This window comes from Mus musculus, chromosome 2, assembly GCF_000001635.26.
Source record: "Mus musculus strain C57BL/6J chromosome 2, GRCm38.p6 C57BL/6J".
Classification (NCBI taxonomy): Eukaryota; Metazoa; Chordata; class Mammalia; order Rodentia; family Muridae; genus Mus; species Mus musculus.
This window is the reverse complement of record NC_000068.7, coordinates 160,643,841-160,662,741: the sequence shown is the minus strand read 5'-3', so window position 1 is coordinate 160,662,741 and position 18,901 is coordinate 160,643,841. Positions and strand designations below refer to the sequence as shown.

General features: G+C 41.8%; 1 protein-coding gene across 1 annotated transcript in view; it reads right to left on the bottom strand.

Moving 5' to 3' along the window:
• Nucleotides 1–16,845, bottom strand: part of Top1 (topoisomerase (DNA) I) — a 76,868-nt gene extending 60,023 nt beyond the window's left edge. Inside the window, exons 1-2 of the mRNA NM_009408.2 lie at nt 16,480–16,845; nt 16,110–16,134 (exon numbers count right to left, since the gene is read on the bottom strand). Of these exons, the coding sequence (NP_033434.2) occupies nt 16,110–16,134; nt 16,480–16,512 (58 nt within the window). The 5' untranslated portion in view covers nt 16,513–16,845. The remainder of the gene's footprint in view (nt 1–16,109; nt 16,135–16,479) is intronic.
• Between the last annotated feature and the right edge of the window lie 2,056 nt (nt 16,846–18,901).

Sequence of the window (18,901 nt, the reverse complement as noted above, 5' to 3'; positions counted from 1 at the left end):
CAAAGGTAATAGCTATTCCTTACTAAATATGCATTTTGCTTTATATTTTTTTAAATAAGATATACCTAGTTGGAAAATATAATTCTTGAGGCAGGAGAATTCCACAATGTCTAATGAAATAACTAGCTCAATCCCTCCTCTGACCCAGCAGTGCCTAGGAATTTACCCTGAAGACATAACATACCTTCAAGGTATCTACCTCTAGACTCTAGAGTTAGAAAAAGGAAGAATGGACAGCAAGTTTACTAAGAGGAAAAACAAGTGACAGATAAAGGGAACCAATCAAAAGGCAGACTAACACTAAGTACACAAAAAAGGATTAAGAAAAACAATGAGGAAATTAAGACTATTCTGAAGAATTATAACCGAATTTCTATATTACCATCCTTCAAAGAATAATTGTATTAATAATGCTATAAATGTCTTGCTACTGCTATTTTCCTACATTTACTTGTGCTTGTAAATTACTTCTATTCTTTTATGAAGTGGGTTTTAGAGATTGAGCTAAGGTGAAAAAAGCAGTTTGGGCTACTTTTACTAGGAGCTGAGGAAATTAAGAATCAAGCACTCTGGCAGATGGCCTAACTACAGCCAGAAATAAGCAACAACCTGTGCAGTGGTGAAGCATACCTTTAATCTCAGAGCTCAGGAATCAGAGGCAGGAAGATCTCTTACTTCTAGGCCAGACCGATCTACAGAGGGAGCTCCAGTGTTGCCAGAGCTACAGAGAAACCCTGTCTTGTTTTGGGGGGCTGGAGGTGGGAGAGCTGGAGGGTGTGGGAGGGAAGGGTAGTCGGGGGTCAGAGAGCAAGGAGCAGGAGAGGAGGGACAATGAGCAACAGCAGCTAGCCACTATTATCATTGCTGAAAATTTCATCCACTCATGACTGATCAAAATTAAGTAAAATGTACTTTTTGGCAGTGAGGAAATGAAGTTGATTTCTTATCGGGAACATATTTTTTAAAAAAAGTTTAAACCAGGCGTGGTGACGCACGCCTTTAATCCCAGCACTCGGGAGGCAGAGGCAGGCAGATTTCTGAGTTCAAGGCCCAGCCTGGTCTACAAAAGAGTTCCAGGACAGCCAGGGGCCAGGGCTACAGAGAAACCCTGTCTGGAAAAGCCAAAAAAAAAAAAAAAAGATGAATGAGACAGAGAATACCTGTAGCCCCTTTAACTGCTCAGAAGCTAAAGAACCTACTCCTTCAAAAGAATGAGACAGAATATGAACAATCATAATTAAACTCTACCACACACAGATAAAACAGATTTGCTCTACAGCTAAAGGGAAACCCTGTCTCAGCAGCACCACTCAAAAGGCAGCATGGGAAAGGTCTCAGGAGCTTTACATCTCTGCTCATTATAAACTTGATATCTGTGTCCTTAGTAAAAATGTTCCTCTTTGTTAGAGGAAACAAAAGCTGGGATTCAGAAAAACTGGGTTTTTTGTTTTTGTTTTGTTTTGTTTTGGTAAGCTAATCAACAGAATAGTTTCAACAGAATTCCTGGCTAATTTCTAACAAATTACAAACATACTGACAACTGCCTAGGAAATGCAATCATTATTTAATTATCTTCATTATTAATTTATATAGAACTGAATTAAACTTAGTCATTGCATACAAGGTAAAAGCTTTGGATATATATATATATATATATATATATATATACACACACACACACACACACACACACACACACATATATACATACATACATATACACACTCAAAGCAGGAACCATGCCCTAGGTACCTTGCCTGATAAGGCAACATTGGATAAAAGATGTTTGGGGTTTTATTCCCCTATACTTAGAGATTCTGACAAAGACAAACTAATACAATTTTGGCCTTCTCTAACAATCCTGTACTTTTTTTGGCCTTCTCTAACAATCCTGTACTTAGAAGTCTGAGGAATTTCCAGGCTGGTCCAGGAAGATGGCTCAGCATGTCATAATGCTAGTCCACAACTAGAGAACCCATATAAAATGCCAGATGAGGTGGCAGGCACCTATAATCTCAACACTGGTGGCATAGATAGGAGAATCACCCCTACAAGCTTGAAAGTCTTTAGAAATGAGAGAATATCTTTCAGGAGTTGGTTCTCTTCTACCTTGAGGTGGGGGGGTCTCTTTTTTCTGCTGTTTGCATTATTCATGTTTGCATTATTTAGTAGGTGGCCACCTAACAAAATAGACAAGTCTATTTTTCTTTAAATGCAATCAAAAGACAATCCAAACACACTTACACTTTCTAAGAGGAAACGGGCTGGGGGAGTGACCCAGGCTCAATGGTACTGCATTTGCCTAGGAGACAATTCCATCTCGTGGAGAAGATACACTAAAGAATTAACAAACATTAACAATTATAGAACTGTTTCACAATCTCCAAGATTTTAAAGTAACCAAATCAAGCTATAAGAAAGAGTCCTTTCCTTCCTTCCATAAAAACAAAGGCAGAAAGAACTTTCTGGTACAAAGGGAGCTCTGAGCCATGTTTGAAGCCAGACTCTTTACACCAACTTTTCTTGATAGACTTTGAGATTTTATTATAACAGCTATATGACAGTATGACTTTCCTCCTTCAAATATAGTATTTACAGGTGTAAACAGTGTAGGAGGAAGGAGTTATATATACTATCCAAAGCTGTCTTCCCCAAGAAGGTACACACACAGTACAACTTTTGTCATAGAAAATCTCTATTCCTCTCAGACATACAAATATACAACCAGTTCACAAAATGAACACTGGAACTACTTGTGATAGCCCTTAAATGTAATCTAAGGAGGCAGAGGCAAGTAGACTGACTGGGCACTGGAGGCCAGCCTATAATATTTAACAATGCCTTGTCTCAAAAAAAGACAATACACTGTGCTTGGTGGCACATGCCTTTAATCCTCCTTTAAGGAGATCTCGGTGAGTTGGAGGCCAGCTTCACTCATCTACATAATGTATTCCAGGCTAGCTGGGGCTACATAGCAAGAACTTTTCTCCAAAAAAATTCATCATAAAATCATAAAAACAAGAGCTTTAGCAGTGGTTCTCAATCTGTGGGTCATGACTCCTTCGGAGATTGAACAATCCTTTTATAAGGGTTACATATCAGATATTTTACAATAAATTATAAATTTGAAAAAGCAAAATTACAATTATAAAGTAGCAATGAAAATAATGTTTTGATCGGGGTCACCACATCCTGAGTAAAGGATCAGGGCATTAGAAAGGCTGCGGACCACTGGCTTAGAATGTAGCTCAGTGCTACAGGATTTGCCTCCCATGTACAAGGACTTAGGTTTGCTTTCCAGAACCACAAAATAACATAACAATAAACCATCTATCAGAATGGACTAATTAACTTAATTTTTTAAAAGAAAACATAGCCGAGTGTGGTGGCGCACGACTTTAATCCCAGCACTCGGGAGGCAGAGGCAGGTGGATTTCTGAGTTCGAGGCCAGCCTGGTCTACAGAGTGAGTTCCAGGACAGCCATGGCTACACAGAGAAGCCCTGTCTCGAAAAAGAAACCAAAAAAAAAAAAGGAAGAAAGAAAGACAAAAGAAAAAAGAAGACATTATTATAAAGCTTACTGAAACCCTGCATCTTGGTCTTAGAACCACATCCCCAAAGCTGGAGTTTATACAAAATCAACATACTTAATATTATGCACTTGTACTTTCTAATGCTTTAAAATTCTGTTTTTGTTTAGGACAGATAACAAACTGGCCTCTGGTGATAAAGCCCAACATCCAAGTGTGCCCATGTACTAGGACTCTCCATGAATCTCCCCCCCAGGAACTAACAAGCCTGAAAGCTTATTGTCATTGGAAGTTAAGAACAGTGAAAAAATTCCACTCCCTCTTTCCAACTGTCTCAATTCATACTTTAATAAAAGTGTTAGTTTACTCTCAGTGTTAGGTCCATCTTAACAGTGGCTAATTTAAGTAAATCTATACAAAAGCAGTTATTTTACAATAGTTCTCATTGAGAATTCAAAATTCTAGAACATAATTAATAAATCTTTCTAAGTCAGAAGACACAAGGAGTTCCTGACTAAAATCTCTTCTTAAGAATTCTGAAATTGCAAAGGAGAGGAAAAAAGAATTCACTCTGAGCCGGGTGTGGTGGCGCACACCTTTAATCCCAGCACTCGGGAGGCAGAGTCAGGAGGATCTCTGAGTTCCAGGCCAGCCTGGTCTACAGAGTGAGTTCCAGGACAACCAGGGCTATAAAGAAAAACCCTGTCTCGAAAAGCCAAAAAAAAAAAAAAGAATTCACTCTGAAGCAAATCCTGGGCTGGGGATGTGGGTCAGGAGCCGAGTACTTGTATAGCAAATGTGGGTAAAGCCCTGGAGATTCAATCCTCAGTACTATAAAATAAACAAATAATCCAGGAGTGGTGGTACAAGCCTTTAAAAACCGCAAAGGCAGGCAATGCTATTATTTCGCCTGGAGTGAGTTCCACGACAGAGCTACATAGCAAGAACCTGTCTTTAAAAAAAGGAGAGAGCCGGGCGTGGTGGCGCACGCCTTTAATCCCAGCACTTGGGAGGCAGAGGCAGTCGGATTTCTGAGTTCGAGGCCAGCCTGGTCTACAAAGTGAGTTCCGGGACAGCCAGAGCTACACAGAGAAACCCTGTCTCAAAAAAAAAAAAAAAAACCAAAAAAAAAAAAAAAAAAAAGGAGAGATAGGGCTGAAGCTGAAGAGATGACTCAGCAGAGTGCTGGCTGCTCTTTCAGGGAACCACAGCCACCACCACTCCCCAACCCACACCCACCCCAGTTCAATTTCTAGCACCCACACGGCAGCTCACACCTGTCTGTAACACCAGTTCAGGGACACACAGACATAAATGCTGATAAAACATTAAAAAGCCATTATCAATCGACTTAAGATCCATCACAAACAGAACCACAGTCTGATGGATATTTAACTACTCCCATGATGTCCTGGGGGTGTCACTCAGGCACCCCTTCACCTCATTCTGTTTCACATTTAACTCAATCTGTGGCATCAATCAAACAGTGGATTAAACTCCTTGCTTTAGAGTTTAGTTAAAAATTACACAACTGTGAGCTAATTAACATCTGAGCCTAAATTTCTAAAGTGGAAAATAGTGACAGGTGAAATTACAGAGCCTTTTAGACATTGCTAGAGTAATAGTAATTGATTACATTTCTGCTATTCATTTCACCTCTAAGCATTTCCTACTCTATTATCCAAAAACCTGATAATATTCAAAGCTAAACTGAGAGGAAACTGGTTCTATTTCTGGTCTCTACATAATTTACTCAAGTTGTTAAGATCTTAAATATCTATTGTCAGTGGTCTCAGCAGCCAAGGCTATATCATTTTGTCTCAGTAGATTAATATGTCTTAGCTAATTGTGAACGCAATTATTTATAAGCTGTAGCACATACTCAACATAGGCATGCACGTGAGAAAACAACCCTGACGGCCATACAGGAAAGAATAGTTCTAATCTGCTCTTACGTAAAAGTAAATGTACCAGATTCTCTATAATTTATGTATATGTAGTGTTTACATTATTAACTGCAACTTAATGTAACTGCAAACTTGATATAGGTAACATGCTAGAAACTTAAGACTTCCTTTTTTTCTTTTCTTTCTTTTTTTTTTTTCCGAGACAGGGTTTCTCTGTGCAGCCCTGGCTGTCCTGGAACTCACTCTGTAGACCAGGCTGGCCTTGAACTCAGAAATCCGCCTGCCTCTGCCTCCTGAGTGCTGGGATTAAAGGCGTGCGCCACCACGCCCAGCGAAATTTAGACTTTCAAATGAAGTTATAAGCAAACAGTTAATCATTTTAAAGAATACTGATCCATGAAATTGTGTAAATTTAAGCCAACCTACTTTGCCAAATATAGACATTAACTACTTCTTAGGGACACTGAGATAAAATAAGAACTTATTCTATCTAAAGGACTTTAAATTTTCTGTTGTTTGGCACTGGGGGTGGGAGGTGGTCAAGTAAAACCATGATCTATCTGAACTTCTAAGTGGTAAGTTCTATTAGCACATTATCTAAAATAAAGTAATGTAAACATATAGGTGGAAAATTCATTCTATTTTAACACACTATACACACTGGTCTTCAGATTTCTGGAGAAGTTACAAGAGCCCCAAACATCTATTCAAGCAAAATATAAACCTAAATCTCTTGGGTTGTATCTACATTCAAAGTTGTACTGTCTAAGAAAGCAATCAGTCACATGTGAGTATTTTAAATTCAACAAAACCGAAGGTTGTTGGGGGAGGGGGTTTTGTACAGTTTTGTACAGTGTATTCAGATGCTGATGGACCTGCCAGCAGTCTGGAGGTTGGCATTGTCATGGTATTTGGAGCATCTCCTGTCTCAAAGATGTGTAAAAACTCTTTTCTATCACCTCAGATTGGTTAATAAAATCTAATTCAGCCTATAGCTGAGCAGAAGTGAATAAGGTGGGGCTTCTGATCAGAGTCAGGGGTTCCCAAAAAGAGAGGGAGAGAGATGAGAGAAGAGGAAGAAGAGAGACCTGGAGAAGGACAGGACGACTGGCTGGTGGCAAGCAGATCAGCAGGGAGTTGCCAAGAGGACACACATGGAAAAGCACGAGCCAGGGTAAGAAGACTCAGATTGCAGGTAAAGAACCACGTGGCTGGGAAGTAGGCAGCCATTGAGGGTTAGAATAGATGACTATATGGCCAGCATAGTGCCTACAGTTTAATAACTTTATTAGTTCTCTGTGTTATACTCAGAAGCTAAAACGGACTACAATGGTGGGCATACAAATGCCCTGCTGTTAATTGGGAGCAAAAAGGGCAAAGAAAAGCCCTCAGAATTCCATTTACAGAAGGTAGGGTTGGGGAGGGAGGCAGCACTACCTTTCATGTTGGTGTCTTGCAACATTGTAGCTGTTCCTGGGCATCTGCTGTACCAGTTACCAGCTGCCATGAGCCAGCCTGGTAGGCTACACTAGCCAAATTCTGAGCATGAACTATGAGCAGTTCCATGCCAGTGAAAGCTAGGTGCCCAGACACAGATGGAGTTCTTACAGCCAGTCTCTCATGCTCCGACATGACACAATATTCAGTATAACTATTTTTTACCACAATAAAAAGCAGCAGGTACAGCTGCTGCACTTGAGCTCTGCTACCACCAAAGATGCCTTTGTGTACTTAGGGAGCACAACTGTGGAGCCTGGCGGTGTCATGGCCCTGGGGACTCCCATTATACTGGATGGCCTTGATGGTCCAAGGAGCCCTCTTGAAAACAGTGCCATCTACTTGGATGGAAAAAGGGATGCATTAGGTGGCACAATGGGATGTCACAGTTGGGATTAGATACCATGTGACAAAAGGTGAGAGAACTCAAGAAAATTGCTCACACTGGGAAAATAGAGAATATGAGTAATGACAAGAGAAGAAATTAAGGAGACCTGTGGTTGTAGACAAACTGATGCCAAAAATTTGGTAAGAAGCCAAAAATTCCCTTAGGAAACCCCCCCCCCCCCCAAATCACTGTGACAAACTACGACCCCAAGGAAGGGTCTCTCATCTCAGCTGATCATCTAAAGATACCTCAAGAAAACCTACTCTATGGTTCTAAGGGATAATCCATACCTGTGTCCTTTCCTCCTCAGGGCTCTTGATCAAGGTAGTTATATTAGGGGTATATTTTCTACCTTGTTAAAAGCCTGATATGGTATTATCATATTATAGCTACAATAGAGGACAATACAGAACTGGATTTTGCTAATCTAGAAACTTGGGACCAAAACATTCTACTATATGACCTCCTCTGCATAATAACAATTGAGAATCCCTTTGCCTTACCTAACTCCATACCTAGAATTCTGTCTGACCCACCCATGAAGCTGAAGCATCTTTCCCACATAGCATAATCTACAGGGGTGGGCTACCACTAAGTAGACTGCTTCTGAACAATGTCCCTTAAAAGTCAAAACCTGAGTTTGCAGAGTATATTAAACTGAAGCATTAGTCTACTTCAGGAGCAAGACAAATACTATTTGTACTAACTTATCTTTTAAGGACAATACTTAAAGTTAGAATGCTTTATTCTTTTTTTTTTTAAAGATCTATTTATTATATGTAAGTACACTGTAGTTGTCTTCAGACACACCAGAAGAGGGCATCAGATCTTGTTACGGATGGTTGTGAGCCACCATGGGGTTGCTGTGATTTGAACTCGGGACCTTTGGAAGAGCAGTCAGCGCTCTTAACCGCTGAGCCATCTCTCCAGCCCAGAATGCTTTATTCTTGCCTACATAAGTCTCTGTAGTATGACTCATTTTCACAAGGATATCCCTTCATTGCAATCTTCTCCTTTCCCAGGAGGTAGACTAATCTAACCTGAACATGTACCTTCTCGAGCCTTCTCAATTAGAGTAAGACTGTTTCTGCAGGCTTGTCCTCCTTCACTTCCATCAACTGAGCTCTTAAGGCCTGGGTAACAGAAAAAGTAACTTCCAAATTGCCTATGCTCTAGAGAACCCCTTCCTCATTAGGAATTATTTGATATCACAACCTTAAGGAAGCACAAATACTGTCCAACCTTGGAGCTTTGAGGTTGGGGGAGGATATATCCTTAAGCAGCCAAATTATACAAAATAAAACTAGGCTTTGTACAAATAAATGTCAGGATTATAGAGCTTAACCAGAAGATTATGACCAGATAATTCATCTTATTCAACAATTTGATATGGAAATACATTAGTACCAGTACCTACCTTAATTCTATATAGTCTTTGCCTATTATAATGATCTTCTTGATCAATGGTATAAGATTTATTCTAAGACTCATTAGGTTTAGTCTAATGGATACTAGCGAAGCATTCCTAAGTGACTTTTATTTCCTTTAAGTGGTAGTTTAAAAATAACAAATTCAAGACAATTCAGTATTTAGCATTAACAAGACTTATGAGCCACTGTGGAAGTTTCTAACTGCATGATCTTTTTCACAACTCACAAATACCTATCCTCTCATACAACTATTAATATAAGCTTTAATTTAGGGGTTGTTTTTGTAGTACTAGAGATCAAACCTATAGCATTGCACATTGTAGGTGTGTGCTCTACTCTTGAGTTGTACTGACTGCCATTTTTAATAGAAGCAACTCTGGAAGGAAGATTACAAGATCAGCCAATGGTGTACAGGGAACAAAGTGGTAGGGTGAGTGGAATGTTTATGGCATGTCGTAGTACAGTAGTACCTTATGAGGAACAGGGTGTTTCCCTCCAAAGCATGAGGGGATAAAGGGAGTGAATGAGCAGAGAAATGAAATCTGGGAGAATGAAAGAAGGAACAGCTGCTACCACCATGTGGTATTCTGAGCCAGAAGGCTTAAATCCTTGTATCTGAGCAATGTAGCTGTCTCTGAGCACAGAGATATTCTGATTAAAGACCACAGGAGACTGGCTAGAGGTGAGTTTTGCATGTAGAGGTGCCCTATCCTTGTTGGTAAAACTGGCTGAGAAGACGATGTGCTTGTTGGTGTGGCTGGACTAGAAGTGTTATATGAGCTTGGGCAACCCCACAGTGCAGTGTCAGACTGAACACATACTAGACAAAGGCTCTGTATCACCAAGCAGGCACCTTTTCCCCCTCAGCACACCACCAAAACTGCCAGCAGGACAGCAAAGCTGATGGTTTGATTCATGGTGCAAGTGCTCTGTCCTAAATTCTGGGCTTTGGGCTTTGGTAGCTGCAGTCTTGTCTGAAAGCACCACTGCCTCCCTCTTTTTATTTTTAGGACAAGGTCTCACTAAATTGCCGAGGTTGACATGGAACTCATTTGATCATCCTCTTGCCTCGGCTTTCTAAGAAGCTAGGAACACAGGCCTGAGCTTACGTGGATACTCATTTCCCTATTTCAAGACGGCTGAGTTGGCCACTTTAAGAAAGATACAGAATTAATAAGGATTAAATAATTCTCAGGTGTCTTCAGTCTTGCAACTTAAAAATGTTTTGGGGTCTTTGAAAAAACATGCGGTTTTTTTTTCTTGAGGGGGAGGTTTACAGGGTTTCTCTGTGTAGCCCTGGCTGTCCTGGAACTCACTTTGTAGACCAGGCTGGCCTCGAACTCAGAAATCCACAAGGGTTGGCTAGTTCTTGGCTCTTAGAAAAAATAGGAAGCCTCAAGAAAGTGGTGGTCCATGCTTTTAATCTCAGCACTCAGGAGGTTGAGGCAAGTAGTTCTCTGTGAGTTTAAGGTTTGAGATCAGCCAAACCTTTATTCTACATAATGAAATCCAGGGCAGCCAGGGATATGGGGAGGGGGAGGGAGGGAGAGGGAGAGGGAAAGAGAGGTTGATTGCAGCCAAGCCTCACAGCCTGAGCCCATATGGTAGGAGAACTGACTCTAGCAAGTTGTTGACCTCTGACTACATGTCATATTGTGGCTGTGATGTGAGCTCTACACACACACACACACACACACACACACACACACACACACACACCACCCATGTATGCAAGCACCCACACAAAGCAAATAATTATAAAGACAAAGAAAAAATTGGGAAGCTGTCATAATTCAAAAATATGTTGTTCTTATGTATATAACAAAAGCAGATAACACTATCTGTTTTAACACCTTTCCTTGTATTTGTCTAGATGAATCTCTGGTCACTTCAATCCACAGAAACAAGCACAAAATATTAATTAAAAGTGGGAGGACAGGGTGGCACAAAACAAAAATGAAATAAAATATGGATTAATATTCTGGTAGAAGGGCCAGGCATGGTGGCGCACGCCTTTAATCCTAGCACTCGGGAGGTAGAGGCAGGCGGATTTCTGAGTTCCAGGCCAGCCTGGTCTACAAAGTGAGTTCCAGGACAGCCAGGGCTATACAGAGAAACCCTGTCTTGAAAAACCAAAAAAATAAAATAAAATAAAATAAAATATTCTGGTAGAAAAGCATATAAGAATTCAGAAAGTGTCAGGGATGGTATATAGGTGAGAATAGTAGAAAAGTGGATGTATCTAAAAACAGGGCAAAAAATTAAAAATGAGTACCTACTAAAAAGAAATAAAAACTAAAGTTGCCTCCTTACCAAAATTGAGACATATGTAACAGTTAACTCACATTGATGTGGGCAATCTAAGTCAATGCTATTATAATCTAGAATTACTACCCCAAATAACAGTAACACTACTGTCTGAGAACATACTGAGCAGATGCCATGTTAAACAACGCCAACTTGTTAAACAACTCTAAGATGCTTTCTCTAACAGTAACAAAATACTATAATATCTAAATAGGGTTCTGCTTTAAACGTTTTCTTTCCTAATCAAGCCTAGGCCACAGTGCTTCCCTCCACCCTTCTTTCTTCATTCCCTTCTAAAGTTCCCAGGCCCACACTTATCAGCCCAGCACACTGCCAGCACCTAGACAGTCAAGAGGAGGTAGGAAGAGAAGGTGCTTGAAAAAAAGCTAATTCTTCCAAACTAATGTATTCAGTTTTAGAATTCCTATTTCAACTAGAGCTGAAGCCACAGAATAGAATGGTGCTTCTCATACTTCAGACTTACAAAGAATGAAAAGAGAAACAACACACCTGGTTATTACTTAAGGTAAATAGAATCTGAAATCTTCCCTTAAACACAGTACTCCATTGACTAAGTCTGGAACTTCTATCCTAAACTCTACACCTTAAGAAGGTGAATTCTCAATTGTTTGCCCAAATGACTTTGATTTGTCAAGTTAGTAGATTAAAAGTAATCAAGGCATAATCATGTAATTTAAAACCACAGGAAAGAATTTCATTCAAGGACTCCCACTTCTAAATGCCATTCCTTTAAGCCGTTTTTTTCTTCTTTCTTTCTTCCCTCCTTCTTCCCTCCTTCCTTCCTTCCTTCCTTCCTTTTCTTTCTTTTAAAACAAATAAATATAAACTTTCTGGGTTTAACACCAAATATTGCCAGCATTTTGTAGTCTCAAGGTAAACTATACCTATATTCAAAGTAATTACACTTGGAATTCATTTCAAAGTGAACTTCTAAATTAGAGTCCATCATAGTTTCATAGGAGAAAAATCACAACACACTTCTGGGAAAATGACTGGGTTTGGCTTTGAAGAAAGCCAATTTTACTCAGCATCATTAGATAAAAGTTATTGAAGATCTATAGTATATGTTATACACTGATGCCCCAATATGGTCTTCTAAAATGACACAAATTATTTTCCATGTCACAATCAACATAAGACAACTGCTGCTATAATATACAATTTTCTAACATATTTACAAGTTTAAAAAGCAGACTTTTTTCACTTTCCCATGCCACGCACACTGAAAACAAAAAAAAAAATCTTATAAATTCTAACTTTGGTATAACCTTAAAACAGGTTAACTATAAAGATTCCTGTCACTCATACAAACAGCTATCACACTTCACTATACCCAGAATAAATCAGTATCTTTCAAACTCTAAAATCCATCATTTTTATGCTGACAGGAAAAAGAATCTACTTCCCTGCCCCTGTGCTATTGATCGACATGAGATTTGGGAGCCAACTCCAGGTCCCACACTATCTGCTTACCAAAGAAAAATAGATTCAAGGCTTAGAAATAGTATCCCATTTGTCTTTTAAACCATGAGGGTTTTTTTTTTTTTTTTTCTGATTTCTTTAGGAAACCCTAGATTTTCTTGTTTTACTAGAAATAGACAGGCTGAAATTTGTGAGATCTGATATGCTCTAAGATATCAGCAGTTTACTAATTTCAAAAATGTCCCTCAAGGAGTCTGGCTCTAAAGGGTAAAAAGACTCCACTGGAATCTAATACTTCTATTAGTCGTCCAGACTAAATCTAAAGATTTCCAGATTTCATTTGGAGAGATCACCAGTTTTCAGGCTTAAAGCCTCACGAGCCTCCTCAATGCCTATCATAACTCATGCACAGCAAGCACAGAAGTACAACCATTACAATCAAAACAATTCCCTTCATTCAAATTAAATCCATTAGACCTACTCATAATCTACACATTGTCAAATTACAATATAATGAAGTTGTGTAGCTCCATAATTCCAGTAAAACAGACAGGAACTTAGAGTTCTTGAAACAGAAAAGGATTACCAGCACCTTCAACTAATGTTAACAGCTGTGCAGCTAGGCATCCTGTGCACTACTATAATAATAATTCAAGCTCACTATGATTAGTGCTACTGACAAAGGGAATCTTTCACTCAGGTGAAAGGGAAATACAAAGTATGGGCTGTGCTCCTGAAGTGACTAGCTCATTGCTTATATCTTAAATATAGATTTACCACACAAATAACATTTCACAGCAGTTGAGTATGACCCAGAATGTTCTAAATTTCCCACAAAAGGCTGTAAATGTTAAGTACTATTAAAACAAAACAAAACAAAACCGCTCCAGTTAGGAGAGAAAATCTTTTTTATCTTAGAAGATTTGAGGAAGCAAACCAAGGGATATGTGGTTTTACTTCATGAATGTGATTGTTCAGACTCACCTAAAACCATGTTTAAGTAAATATCCTCTCACTATAAAGATCAATTAAGAAGCCTGGGTATTAAAAACTAGTTTTAATTTTTTAAATTGTCTTTTATATTTATCAATCACTAGCTAACAGTGTACGCTTGATAGAGCAAATAGTTACTGACACTAACATCCAGACAATAACCACAAAGACAATCACTACAACATTAGAACCTTAAGGTAGTAGGTACACAAAACTGCTTTTTTTCTTCAAGATTTTGGTAAAAAGTAACCGGCATGCTATCAATTTTTCCCTTTCCCTCTTAATTGCCCCATACAAAACAGGAAACTTCATTTCTTCATACCAGCATCATCCGGTTTGCACAGAGGCTAGGTTCATGGCTTCACTGAGTACACTCAGTTTCATCTCAAATGGAGATAACTGTAATTAACTCCTAAGGGTCCTTTCCAAAGAGTAAGATGAGATTCAAGCCTGAACAGTTAGGTGCCCAATAAATACTAAATATCATTGTTGGAAAATGGAAATACATCCTAAAAGTTAACATAGGCAGTTCAATTCACTCTATAAAAATGCAAAGATAACATACCCAGCCCATAATCATGCATAGATTCAATAGCTCTTTTGTATTTAGATGGGAACAATGGAAGTTAAACTTAAGAGGAAAAAGGACTCAATTTTGTTTCATTGCTAAATATATTACATACTAGGCCCAACTAAAAAGCAAATAAATTTTCTATATTAAATTCCTACCTTCCTTCAGAGAGCTCAAAACCATTTTACATCCACAACTACCACATCCTTTCTTTACCCCCTTTCCAAAGAAGCTTATCTATATGCTTGACAGTCTCATCTCCCTCGTTTAAAAGCCTGATAGGATGGACTCCCAAGAAATAATCCAACCCCTGACAATTCTCAGTACCTAGTCTTATACAACACCCTGCTCAGTCACCTCCAAGAAATTTCCCCACCCCCAGATAAAATTAAGCCCTTTATGCTCCCAAAGCATTTTGGGTACACATACACTCCAACGCCTACCTTGTAATTAACTGATGTGACTCCCCCAATAGGCTGAGTTGAACAAAGACAGATGTGGTTGGTGACAGGTTCAATTCTAGCACAGTACCTGGCATATATTAGGTGCTCAAGAAAAGCTTTACCTAGACAGAGTCTCTAACTCAGTGTCATCTCTCTTTGGATGACCAACTTGGAAATATAAACATAAGGCTTTCAGTTGGGCAGGCCAGTACCATGGACTGCTGCACCAGAAAACCTACTCAATGGCTTCTCCCACTCAGTTCCCCAGAACCCAAACTAACTGAACACAATCGGACCCATAAGAATCTGTGGGAATTTCCAGCATACTACAATGGAATTGCTGGAAAATCCATTAAATGTGAGCTTCTTACTGGGGTGGTGGGAGACACCCACCAACATTCTTCCCTGGGTAACTTTAGTGGAAATATTTTGAAAACATGACTGGAAAGGGCTCAAGAGCCTAAGGATGTGAGGAAAGCCAGTTAACTCTTAATTCCTGAAAAAAATAGCAGCCCCTGAGAAGAATGAGGAAGAAGACAGGAGTCAGGGCTGGCCACTCTACTTCAATAAATAAAATCTTTTTTAAAACTCCCTATGACCCCAAAGAAAAGGCCAGCACACCATGTCTAAATGAGCAATTCAGCAACCTTTCGGAACAAGCACAATAAACTGTGTCTCAAAAATAACCCAAAAAACAAAAAACTCTACCTTGCCACAATAGGAAGTTCTGGTCACTAATACTTTTAATTTTTTTTAAAGAATATATGCTCAAGTCCAACACTCACACTAGATGACACACAGACAACCTGAAAACTTTTTTAAAGGGAGTTATCTTTGCAAACAGCACAACTTGGGAAAACAATCCCAAAATACAAAGAACTCCACAAAAGATGGCTTTAGTTTCAAGAACTGTAACTGCTATTATAAACATCTCACCATTTAAAAAATAAAAGGACTAAAAACAAAAAACAAAAGAAACAAAAAAAACCCATAAAACCCTTAGCTGCCTAAGGGAATCTTTCGTTCTGGAATCACAAAAATTAAAAAAGAAGAAGAAAGCAAGCAAACATGAAGCAGAAAGCAAGTAACTTCCAAAATAAAGTTCTATTAAGAAAAAATAAAAGATAATTCCGTCCCTAAGCCTTCCTTCTTTGGTGAGGTCTGTGATTTATATGGCTCTGCTCTGCAGAAAGCTCTTTCTGGACAGCTCAAGGAAGGAGCTGAGGGAGGGAGAGAAAGACACAGGCACAGAAAGGAGAGGAGAGAGAAAAAGAAAATGGCGCAGAGACTAAGTCCCGACCGTCGACAAGGCGACTTTCCCGGGAAGAATCCCGGCGGAGAAAGGCCGCCCGAGACCCAGCGACGGTCGACGCGGGGTCTCCGGTGCCCCCTCTGGAGAAGGCCGTGATCTGGGGGTGCTGAGACCCCGGGAAAGGGGGTCCAGAGGCGGCCCGATGGGAACAATGGGGCCGGTGAGCGAGGAGCCGGGACTTAGTCTCTGGGACGCCATGTCTGTCCTCTGCCCGGCTCCGGCCCGGCGCGGGGGAGGCAGGCAGCGGCGTGTGGGGACACTTGGGGCGGGGCGGGGGGCACACTCACCATTCAATCGGAAATCCGCTTCGATCTGAGGAAAGAAAAGGAGGGAAGATGAAACAACCGGCACATGAAGCCCCGGGGCGGCGGACGAGAGCGCGCGGCCGGGGGCCGGGGCTCGGGCCCACCCGGCGCCCCGGAACCCAGAGGCCCGCGAATGGCCTACCCGGGGCTGCCATCCCCCCACCAAACTCCAACTTGACGGCTCCGCCCGGGACCCGGCCATCCAAGCGACTCCAACCGGCCGCCCCTCATCGCAGACTCGGGCCTGTCAACCCGGCGCGGCCGGCTGGGGCTGGGACCGGGGCCCTGGCCGGGGCCGGAGCCGGCCCGGGCCCGAGCAGCTGGGGACGAGTCGGGGGCCGGCTGGTCGCACCTGGGAATCGTTGTGGAGATGGTCCCCGCTCATGTCGGCCGGCGTGCGAACGCTGCGGGCTCAGAGGCAGCGCGGGGGAAGAGAGGCGGACGGCAGGGACGGCCTGAACGGGCGGACGAAGCTCCTGAGAAGCACGAACAGACGGCGACAGCAGCCACCGGCCCGAGACTCCCGGGACAGTGGAGGAGGCAGCGGCGGTAGCGACGCGACTGACAGACTGCCGGGCGGGCGGACAGCGAGAACAGACCCCAGCAGTTGTGTAACAGCCTAAGTTCGCATTTCCCCTCACTGCGCCTGCGCGGCCGCTTTTAAATGGGACGTCGTCGTCGACGTCAGCGCTCGTGGAAAGAGGCTGAGGGTTGCGGCGGGTCTCTTAGAGGTCCGGGAGACAGAGCCGGTTTTGCCTCGCAAGTTCCGCCCCTTTATTAGCATACGGACTTAACTCCGCCCACTCTCTGCTTTCTGCCTTGCTACGGGACTGGCGTTCTCAGAGGCGGGACACCGGCTCTAGCAGCACGCAGGCGCAGCGTGGACACCGCCTCTGGACCTTGGACACCCGGGCGGCCACGTGGTAGGCCTTTAAAGGCCGCGGCGGGACCCAGCTAAGCTGGCCAGGGACCGTGTCTCCAGCTTCTGCATCTCTAGAGCCAGACAAGTTTGATCCGCACGTACCTTGGCTGCCCCGATCTTAGTTCACCAGCAGCCGTAAGGCATTTAGCTGGAGTCTCCTCACAGCCTTTGTCCAGACTTCTGGAATACTTCACATCCATTTATTTATTATTTATTCTTTTTTTTTGTAGGGGGGGGTGTTCGAGACAGGGTTTCTCTGTGTAGCCCTGACTGTCCTGGAACTCACTCAGTAGACCAGGCTGGCCTCGAACTCAGAAATCCTCCTGCCTCTGCCTCCCACGTGCTGGGATTGAAGGCGTGCGCCACCACCGCCCAGCACTTCACACCCATTTTTAAAAATTATTTTAATTTTTCAGTCAGGTTTAGCTCCAGTTTACAGTCATGTAGCCCTGTGTCACAAGTACCCTACTGCATTTGTTCTTTTTATAAACATTTATTAAGCGCCTACTGTGAGACAGGAATTAGTTTGATGTGAGAGGGCTAATATTCCAAATCAAAGGGAATTGGACCCCCAGGTAAATGGATCCTGGTTCTAACCAGGACTGTACCCTGAGAGAACTTTATTTAGGGAACACCATACTATAAGGTCTGCCCTGACTCCTCACAGTCCTGGGTGTGGACCATCGACCACTATCAAACTGTCTTGAGGGATTAATGACATTAGCAATTGGATTTGCAAGAACATCCCAGGCTGAATTCATCTCCAGTCTGGCTCAATCCCCCATATAAATAAATTCGGAAAATGTTCATAAACATTGAGTGATAAACACTTAGGGTTAATTCTTGTGAATATTTCAAAACTCAAGCCAGCTGGGCAGTGGTGGCATACGCCTTTAATCCCAACAGTTGAGAGGCAGAGGCAGGCGGATTTCTGAGTTCGAGGCCAGCCTGATCTACAGAGTGAGTTCCAGGACAACCAGGGCTACTTAGAGAAACTGTCCCGAAAAACCAAGCTTGAAGTGCTGCACGCCCCTTTCCGCATGCTGTACCCATGTGCCTCTCTCCTTTATAACAGTTATCACAGTTGTTAAGTTACCCATATGGGAGCTAGTGACTTCTTTTCTGTCTCCTTTATATAATTCGAGGTCAGTGAGGGTTAGGACCTCTCCATCTTGTTCAGCACTTAGCCCCCAGGAATCAACAGGTCCTCTGACAGAAGAGTCCAATCAACAAAGGCAAACACAACAATGCAGTGGCTAAGAGTCCACACTTGGAAGTCAACTGGCCTATTTTTCAATTCTGCTTTCCTAAGCAGAATTTTCCTATTCTTCCATGACCTTGAACAAGTTGTTTAACCACTCTGAGTCCCAGTTTCTTCATCTGGACAACGGGACAACAGCGATAATTGTGTTTAATAGACAATCCCAAACAAACAAAAAGACTTTGTTTAAGGGCCTGTAGATAATATGTATCATTTGATGTTTAGGTCTGCCTGATTCCAGCACTCTTTCTCCACAGCTGTATGCCAGAGCCAGTTTTGCCTGCATTAGTGTCTCCTCAATAGCCGCTTTCCCATGTCAAAAGCAATCCCAGGCCACCAAGCAAAGCATCTGCCTCCCACCCATTTACTGCAGTTAGGCTGAAATAATTCAGCCTTCAAGAAAAATAGTGCCTCTGCTTTAGCTTCCAGCCCCTGGTGACTTGGGATCATCGTCATTTGCTTTCCAGGTCCCTCCCAGGAAGACCAGCTAGTAGTCATGGAAACAGAATGCAGGCCCCAGGATGATGAATCAAAGGTGGTATCCTAGGCCCAATCATGGCCACCCAACATCCCACCATAGACTAAACGCCT